Raw genomic sequence first — 10,188 nt, forward strand, 5'->3', positions numbered from 1 at the left:
GATTTTTGACCAGTTAGTATAATAATTATCAGATAAAAGAAACCAAATCTATTTGGTCTATAATGGATTTTAAGCCAAGATTTGTACGCCATCAACCAAGCTGTGGTCTCGAGTGTATCCAGACCAAGCTCAGCATATAATGTTAGGTGATGAACACATGGTGGGATAGATAACAATTTCCTGCAGAATTGTGTTTGTAAACTTTCAACCTCCTTGTTAAAAGCTGTTACCCAAACAGATATACTGTACTATATAGTATTTGAGGTCTTATTTTGGTTTTATAAATTTTCATAGCTGCAAGGAAATCTTGGTTTCCCTTCTTATAACAAAAGGATTGTAGAGTCGCCAGAGATCTTTTTCCAGATTGAACAACCTTTTCTCTCTGCTTTACCCAAAGACCATTATAATGGAAAAGAACGCCCAAATATGTGTACATTTTTACCTGCTCTATAATTTGATTATTCACCTTCCATTTCCTTGGAGTGAATCCTTTTGAAAATACCAAAACCTTTGATTTAGTAACATTTATCTGTAGGTGGAACTTAACACAATACTGAAATTCTTGTTACTGCCAAGCTGACATTATTAAATACTGTTAAAGATTTTAAGAACTGACGGCTTAGCAAAAGGTCACAAGATGGTGATGGCAGTCAACAGAAGTTGTCACTAGTGAGTGAATCTCCACTAAGTACTTGTTATAATATTTGATACAGCAATCACAATAGCCATAGATAAGCTGCCCAAGGAAGGGAAAATATTTTTCCAAGTACTGAATATTGTGCTTTTGAGTGTTCAGATACAAAGGAGGACTACTGTGCATCACAAATGACCGCCTATGGTACCATTCCCATGGTAGCTTTCACAGAAAGGTTAAGTTAAAATAATTTCATTCAATAATGGTGCCAAAAATTTTCTGTTTTGTTTTTAAAAACAGGCTGTTTGTCGAAATAATGGCTTCTTTTCCTACAACATACCAACTTGGTTTGGTACTACAAAATATGTGAAACCACTGGTTCAAAAACTTTGTGCTCATGAACAAATGCTATGCAGCAAGACTTGCTACAACTCGGTTAACATAGCCTTCCTGATAGATGGTTCTAGCAGTGTTGGAGACAGCAACTTTCGTCTTATGGTTGAATTCATCAGTAATGTTGCTAAATCATTTGAGATCACAGACATTGGAGCTAAAATTGCAGCTATTCAATTTACTTATGATCAGCGCACTGAGTTCAGTTTTACAGACTACAGCACAAAAGAAAGAGTTCTTGCTGCTCTTCGTGGAATCCGTTACATGAGTGGTGGTACTGCTACTGGAGAGGCCATTACTTATACAACCAGAAATGTGTTTGGACCTGTGAGAGATGGAGCCAACAAAAATTTCCTGGTGATTTTGACTGATGGCCAGTCTTATGATGATGTCAGGGGGCCTGCTGCTGCTGCTCATAAAGCAGGTATATAAGAGACACAGTTTCTGTCTATAGAAAGAAAGAAATGTTGTTCATTTTTTTTACCAGGAGTCAGAAATATACGGACTACTGCTCACATGCAGCCTTTGGGTTCCTGGAGCCTCATCAGCCTTCACATTTTGGGGGCTGAGAAATACTCAGGGGTGTAATCCATTGTAAAAATCTGCTTTGGGGCCACCACTTCACTCCAGAATAGCAAGAAAAGACCTAAATGCTCCTAGAAAGCTACTGAGAGTAAAAATAAACTAGAGCCTGTCCAAAGGAGGGCGACAAAAATGGTGAAGGGTCTGGAAACCATGTCCTTTGAGGAACAACTTAGGGAGCTGGGGATGTTTAGCCTAGAGAAGAGAAGGTTAAGAGGAATATTTGAAAGGATGTCATATTGAGAAGAGAGCAAGCTTGTTTTCTGCTGCTCCGGAGACTAGGACCCGGAACAATGGATGCAAGCTCCAGGAAAAGAGATTCCACCTCAACATTAGGAGGAACTTCCTGACAGTAAGGGCTGTCCAACACGGAACACACTCCCCCGGAGTGTAGTGGAGTCTCCTTCATTAAAGGTCTTTAAACAGAGGCTGGATGGCCATCTGTCGGGGATGCTTTGATTGAGAGTTCCTGCATGGCAGGGGGTTGGACTGGATGGCCCTTGTGGCTCTTCCAACTCTATTATTCTATGATTCTATCATTCTACAATCTTCCCAAATGTTGGGATAGTAAAGTATTCAAACATCTGGGGGAGCCAAAAATGCCCACCCGATTTACTCCCTCCCTTTCTATCCCAAATAATCCCAGAGAGCTACTGTGAAGAAACAGTAAAACAGGGATGGTCAGCTGGGGTCTTCCAGAAGCTGTTTTGGCCTATAGTTCCTATGAGCTCTAGTGGGATGGTGAAGGATTATGGAAACTGCAGTACAAAAAAATTTGGAGGGTCGCTGTTGATCATTTCTTCTATAACATCTGCAAATTCTGTGTGATGTAAACAGATATGAATGGAAGAAGAAATTTCATAGTTGTTCCTTGCCATATTTATCAGCTATTAGAACACATTATTTTGAAATACTGATTCTGTGCTTTACAAAGATTTTCACTATATTTTAGGCCAACTTGCCTATACATTTAGGAAATAATAATAATAATAATAATAATAATAATAATAATTATTATTATTATTATTATTACCATCATTATCATCATCATTTTTAATTTAAAATTCAACTATTTTACAGAATCTACTGTAAGTGGAAGTAGTAGTAACATAATCTCATAAATAAGCAGCAGTCTAATAACTACTGATGCACTATGTAGAACAAATTGTGGATATAGACCTTCAAATTTATATAATTAACCATGGTACTTCAGGGAGGGTAATGACAGTACATAATATTACTTTTAAAAAGTAACTGGTACCATTTTTATTGTAATTAATAAGTGTTTATTTGTTCTTAAAATGTTGCTTTTGGAGTCAGTTGTTGGTGGCAAGTTGGCAATTCTTGTATTTTCAAAGTGGCTTTATATTAAAAAATGGAAAGGTAACTAACACAGTAGCAATAAGTTAATGAATAATAGCAATAGGTTACCTCTTTTTTTAAAAAAAAATCTTATTTTAATAATGACAGTAATTTAGAAAGTCTTCTACCTGAATTTTAACAGTGTACCTTCTTGACAAATGTGTTGTAGGTATCACCGTCTTCTCTATTGGAATTGCTTGGGCTCCACTGGATGATTTAAAAGACATGGCATCTGAACCTAGGGAGACACACACCTTCTTCACAAGAGAATTTACAGGACTGGAGCAGATTGCCCCTGATGTTGTTCGAGCCATTTGCAGAGACTTCATGGACTCCAAACAGTGAATGAAACAGGTTGCAGTAGATGACTCTAAATATGTCCAGGAAAGCCAAAGAGGTGTCTCTAGAGCAGTACTTCTCAAATAGTGGGGCGGGCCCCCCCGGGGGGGGGGCATGAGGCTCCGTAAAGGGGGGCTCGTTTGACCTCGGCAAACATTTTTATAGACAAATGATACTATTTACAGTCACGCAGGGGGCGCGAAATGTTTTCTTCTTCCTAGGGGGGGCATGACAGAAAATAATTGAGAAGCACTGCTCTAGAGTATGAGACATCCTGTTATTTTAGCACAAAGTTGGAAGTGTCTGAGGTTGCTTTAAAAGGACTGCTCTTCTATTTTATTTAGGCAAAGCTTCTGTTGAAGTCAGCAAAAGTTTTTGCATGAATAAATAATTAAAAATGTATTGGCCCCAAATTACCAAGATCTACATATATTTAATATTCCTCAGTTAAAGTGATTCAGATCCAATTGTTAAGATTATTCAATACTGTATGTATTTTATGTATATAGAGAAAATATAGAGCTGCTCTTGACATTAAATGCTGTTCCGAGTCTCATCACACATTAAGATGAAAAATGATATCAAATAGTTTTGCCAAGTGGAAAAGTGCCATAGAATGCTGTCATCTGTGTTGAAAAGAGTATTTGGGTATGTGTATGGTTAACAGATATGATCAACATTACATTGCATATAGTGTAGCAAAGTTATTGTTCACAGCCTGACAGTCAGGTAACCTATGGTTCTTAGTTTCAAAAATGCTTTTCAAATATTTTAGTTAAAAGTGCGCAGAAAGGCTGTTCAGCAACTATGCTATGCCTATTTTATGCCAAGAGCTCATTGATCTGGTTACAACAGAATTTTAGGGATGTTGGTCCATAGTCATGTTGGAACTGACTCATACTGTTTAAATAATTTTAGAGGATTTTTAAAAACAACAACCCTGAATTTTAACTTCCTTATTGCGTACACTGGACTGAATCCAATAGTTAGCCTCAACTAATGTGGGTCCAACTAATGTGGGTCCATTCAATGAATGAGACTTGTTAAGTCAATTCTTGTAGTACATTGACTCAGGGAGTCTATCCTAGCTGGAACTAACAATTGGGTTTAGTCCAATGATGCCTTCAAACTTTTGAAAATATTAGAGGAAAATATTTGGGAGGGGGTTCTGTCATTTGACATTGCACTTGTTCAACTGACTTTAATAGGACAGGGACAAGTCAAGTCCATGGCGACAAAATTAAATGACCTATTAACTGGGCTATAAAACAAAGTTAACACCAAAATCAGTTACAAAACTGGACACACACACCCAATTTACATTGGTTGTAAAATTCCAAACAGTTATGAAAGGTACAAAAGGGATTAAGACTATTTTGCCTTTTAATAGTGTTTTTGATAGTAATTTATTATTGTTGATATATTAATCTAAATATGCATGGCAAAAATGCCTGATATTTTACTTTGGTGTATTTACTCTGCTAATTTTCCAGATTTTTATTTATCATGTTTCAATGAAGTATTCTAAGAAAACTTTATTCAGAATTTAGTTTCCTTGATACGGAAAATACACATTTATTAACAACTCTTTTTATATTATGAGTGTTTTTAAAAGGGACTCCATAACTGTGTCACTCCATAAAGCAATAATAAAGAGGCAACAATATCATTAATTGCTAAGTCCTCAGAACAAGCAAAGAAAAATGATTCTATAGTTCTTTGCATGCTTTATAAAATGTCTCATGTTACCCAAACTAGTAACTGTAATTCTACCATGTAATAATATCTGCAGTTTATAATTTGTACAATTAATTGTAAAATTAATAAATGTATTAGCTATTTCATTCATATATTCAGAAGTTGTTCTAGTCATGAATCTAATTATTCTAAAGATTTCTTTGATGCACAGTCCAATTACTATGGATCAGTTGAAATTAACCAATTTTTTTCTGCTGAGAGCACTGCTTCCCTTTCTCTGTTAGGGCACTAAGTACAGTATACCCTTCAAAATATGCTCAAAAAGGTTGAGGATTCTCCTTGCTTTAAGGTGAAATATATAACCATGGAGAGAGGCGCTGTAGAGGCCACAGAAACTTGGCCTCTTGTTTACATACTAAGGACTCTTCTGCACAAGCCTCGTTCTCATAGCCGAACATACCACTTTCAAGTCGCATGACCGGGGCTGCTACTTTTTCTGACCTCTCCCTTAACGCCACCTCCCTTATGCCCTACCCAGCATGCCTTTGGGAGGGGGTTGGGGGGTGTCACTTTTTTCATGCAATTCTGGAGTTCTGTTGCCACGATTGAAGTCTTAAAGAAAAATAGAAAGAGAATAGAAAAAAATTAAAGGTAAACAAGGGTGGTTCGGAGTAGTGGGGGGGGGGGGACAGGGAGAAATGCAGACACTGACACCATATGATGGCAATTGTGCAACTATCCTGGGAATGACATTTCACACTTGGAGACCTGCATAGTTTCCATGTCATTAACAGGTTTCCACTATCAGTTAAAAGGGACAGGTTGAGAACAATAATAACAATAATAATAGGTTTTATTTATATACCACCCAATGGCTGGGAATCCGAGCAGTTTACAACAGAGGGGACAATAGACGGTTCCCTGCCCTCAGGCTTACAATCTAAAAGACACGACACAAAAGGAGAAGGGAATGGTGAGGGCGGGAGGGGATCAGGTCCAGCATTCTTCTCTCCCTCTGAGGCCTGGACCAAGGCAGATGGACCGGAGGGAGGGCTCTTCTTCTTCAGGCTAGCCCTGATGGAACTGGGCCAGCCTATTCTCTCCCTCACATGCCAAAAGATGACAGTTATGGAGGGAGGAGCCTCTTTCTTCAGGCTAGCTCCTCATGACACTGAGCCAGCCTGTTCTCTCCCTCACCGGCTGAAAGATGACAGTTATGGAGGGAGGGCGCTCTATCTTCAGGCTAGCCCCTGATGACGCTGGGCCAGCCTGTTCTCTCCCTCACAGGCCGAAAGAGAACAAGACAGCTACAGGTTGAAAGCATTGTTATGTGATGAGTATCGCCAAAGCCGCTTTATTTTCTGTGTAATCTATGTTTAAAAACCACACATAGTGATATCCTAAGCCAAAAAAACTTATTCCATAATAAATGCCAGTGATACTTTAGGCGCCTTGGTTGGGCTTATCAGGTTTTTTTAAAATGTTCACTGAAGGAGATGGTGCCCAGCTCAACCACATAACATGAAGGATCATGTTGCTTCTGAGTTTTTCATTAGCACACATGTGCATTCGGACTGTTGTTTTCGAAATGTCAAACATTATCTGACAAAACGTCTCAAAGAAAATAAACTGATTTGTAGAAAGAGGTTTAACATAAGGCAAAATGCATATTGTTACTTCTCAGCTACACTGCCTTGGTAAACACATTTATATTTTATAGCAAAGGGCTATTCTGGAAGAATATGCTGGTTACCAGGTTTTCTCTTGCTTTCCCCACTTAACATTTGTTTTATCTGGAAGAAAAAGTAGGAATAGGACAGGGCAACAAAAATCAGAATTGCATGTATACTCCAACTGAGAAATGCAAATGCTGGCACTAGATGCAGAATTGATATTTCTGATTGAAACTGAACTGCATTTCTCAAGGTGTTTTTTTAAATAAAAATTTTGAGATGTCATGCCTCTGAACATATATTTGAAAGTATGGAGGCCATTGACTATGAATCTCAGAAGCCATAGGTTGTTGAACATGAATAGTTAGTAGTTCTCTGTGACTCATCACCCTCCTTTACATTTTTGTTGTTACATGCCATCAAGTTGACTCTGATTTATGGTAACCCTTGCTGTTGTATGCCTTCAAGTAATTTCCAATTTATAGCAACCCTAAGGTTAATCTATCGTGGGGATTTCTTGGCAAGATTTGTTCAGAGGCAGTCAACCAGTGGGTTTCCATTGCTAAGCGGGGATTCAAATCCTGTTCTCCAAAGCTCAAACTAGTACACCACAATAGCTCCTCCCTTATATTTAGCAACACTGAAGCGGTACAAAGAGAAATTGTTTTAAATCTGGAGTAGCTCAAAAGTTTCAGTTTTTGTTAGCACAAATTATAGGCTGTATGATCAAATATCTTCATTTTGTCCAGAGCTTGGAGAAGTTACTTTGAGGAGTTACTTTTTTTGGTAATGCTGTTTTAGGAATTTTGGAAATAGTCCAATGTTTGCAAACTAGAGATCAACCATCTCGCTGCATTCTATAGAGAAAATAAATCTTAAGGCCCTATGAGGAATCTCCCCTTGCACATATATTGGTACTAAAGCACTCTGTTCTTAGCTTCAGTTTGTGAAACCATTAATATGTAGCTACAAATAAAACAAACTCATGCTTACAAATTAAGAAGACATTTGGTAAGGAAATGTGCAATAAACAGTCTGCTTAAATTATAAAAATTAGCCAAATATTTCTCTTTTATGCAGCAAGGGAGAAAAAATTTGGGAAGGTCACATCCTTTCAAGAGGGTAAAAAAGCTCCTAGTATCCATTTAAGCCTGAACAGTTTTGCATTGTACAAATATCTGGGGACAGGTCAGGGCTCTTAAGCAATATAGAATACATGATTTCATAAATTAAATGTTTTCATGAGATTGCTGCCTTGATATGGCGGAAATACATATGTATACAGCTGGATGGAGCACAAAGAAGCCCCCATTCACATATTCAAGATGGGTCATCAAGGAGATCCTGAAGCCTTTTTTTCATACCTTTGGACAGGTAGCTACAGCAGCTGGATGGCCTGAAGCCCACTGGGCCTTGATCTTGACACCCTGTTTCATTGGCCCAGCCCAAACTGCAGCAATATTATAAAAGGAAAGCTGCTATTCTGGGAATAGTAGGTACAACTGAAGAATCCACCATCCATCACCTTTGAGCAGTGACATATGGGGCTAGAATACATCCTCAAAGTTTCAGGCAGCAAGTCAGGGGACATAGGTATCAGTGATTAAAGCTAATGGTATGGACAGCTAAGCAGATAGTGGAATTAGTCATACTGGAACAAAACATTACAGTATTACCTCCTGCTACCCCACAACTGGATCATAAGCCAGAAGCCAAACACACTAAAAGCTGTAGTGAATGTGATGAAACATCAGTAGCAGAAGAACCACCTGAATCTTCTTCTGGCCAGGTGAGAGCCTGGGGACAAAACTCCCAGTGTTGAGTTGTACTGCCCCTGTCTAGCCCCCAATTGACCTTAATATCAAACCTCCATATTGAAAGGCAAGCCTGTCATATAGCTTCAAGATGCTTCCCAGGCAAGACAGTAGGCTCTCACAGAGATCTGGAGGATTTAGCCAGGGAGCATTGCAAGCACGTAGACACAGAGATGCATTCTTTGAAGTGTAAATCAATTGGGAGGTCAGTGATGGGAAAGAGGTATCTGGAAATTTACCAAATCACTTAATGAGAATGCATGATAAGCAAAACAGAAAAAAAGAGAAAAGCAACTCACCAGCTACCTTGGCACGTACCTTAATTGAGGAGGTATTTATAAGACTCACATTACAGTAGAAAGCTACAATTGATTTAACATAAAAGAAAAAAAAAGTAAAATAAGAAACCACTTATTATTATTATTATTATTAACCTTTATTTATGAAGCGCTGTAAATTTACACAGCTCTGTACATACAATCTTTTTAGTTAGACGATTCCCTGCCCTCGGATGAGCCTTATATCTAAATACCTCCTCAATAAAGGTGGATCAATAAGTACAGTAAGTTCAGTAGAAAATAGTGTTATGAGCAATCTTTTTGCCCTGTACAGTGGAGCAGTTGAGAAAACCATAAGACTGATTAAATCATGTCATTGCCTTCCAGGGACTCAGGACCATTCCTGAGATGTCAAGTTATCCCATTGGGATCTATTTTGAAAGTTTTCAACCATGAGCTGTATTGAGACTATTATAGTGTGCATGTCCATGAGATCCTGTTTATTTTGGAGGCTTGCATCAAGAGCTTCATGTGCTGTGGTAGCAACTGCATTTAGTTTAGATGGTACTGCAGTTTCAGCTCTAGTGGTGCTTAGCCAGTGAAGTATTTAAATCTTCTTGAAATTTTGCCCACCTTTGCTGTAGCACCGTTTCACAGCAGTTTTCAGTTAGGGCTACCCACTTCTGTTCTGTTTCCTTTAGAGGCTTTGTAGAGGTGAGAGCTATTTTGAGGCTCACAGCTTCCTGTGTGAGTGCTGGAAATCATGGTCAATATGGCATCTAAAAATCTTTTCAGGCTTTTTTTTTGGGGGGGGGGCAATATGGATCCCTTTTTATGCCCGAAAGCCATTGTTGCTGTTTTATTGGAATTATGTCACCAGTGTAACAGTTTTAATATACTTTGGGTGCGTGGAGAAAGGCAGAGCTATACAGGGTTAGTTGGCTGTATCACTTGATGACCTGTTAGGGGTGCAACCCACACTGTGGCATGCTGAAAAGTTTAGCCACTGAAATGAGAGTCACTTCAGGAGGCATTTTCCAACAAGCTTTTAAATGGACTTTAGAAGTTTCAAAATGTTTTTGTTTACTTCCACAAGGCTTACCTGACTTGATTGTTTCATTTTACGTGTGCATGTCAGTTTGCTGAAACTTGTTAAGCTACTTTTTCTTTTTTAATTCTTCCTTCTTGTACCAAAGTCTTTCTCAACTACTTTTTAAACTAAGGTATACCTGTACTATTTTGATCATTCCCCAAACTATTACAGGTCATCTCTTCCTGCCATCAAGACAAATTCATCTACTGCTTAAAAGCCATTTCTTACTTTAAACTCTCTATAACAGAGGAAATTATTGTTGACTGTATGATCTGGTGTACAGCAATATAGGCATCAATACTGCACAAAGGAACACTTTACC

General features: G+C 38.3%; 1 protein-coding gene across 1 annotated transcript in view; it reads left to right on the forward strand.

Annotated features, from left to right (window-relative positions):
* The window catches only part of COCH (cochlin), a 38,864-nt gene extending 35,492 nt beyond the window's left edge, over window positions 1-3,372 (forward strand). The window contains exons 10-11 of the mRNA XM_042441621.1: window positions 935-1,451; window positions 3,141-3,372. Of these exons, the coding sequence (XP_042297555.1) occupies window positions 935-1,451; window positions 3,141-3,316 (693 nt within the window). The 3' untranslated portion in view covers window positions 3,317-3,372. The remainder of the gene's footprint in view (window positions 1-934; window positions 1,452-3,140) is intronic.
* The last annotated feature ends 6,816 nt before the right edge of the window (window positions 3,373-10,188 follow it).

The sequence above is a fragment of the Sceloporus undulatus genome, chromosome 1, assembly GCF_019175285.1.
Source record: "Sceloporus undulatus isolate JIND9_A2432 ecotype Alabama chromosome 1, SceUnd_v1.1, whole genome shotgun sequence".
NCBI lineage: Eukaryota > Metazoa > Chordata > Lepidosauria > Squamata > Phrynosomatidae > Sceloporus > Sceloporus undulatus.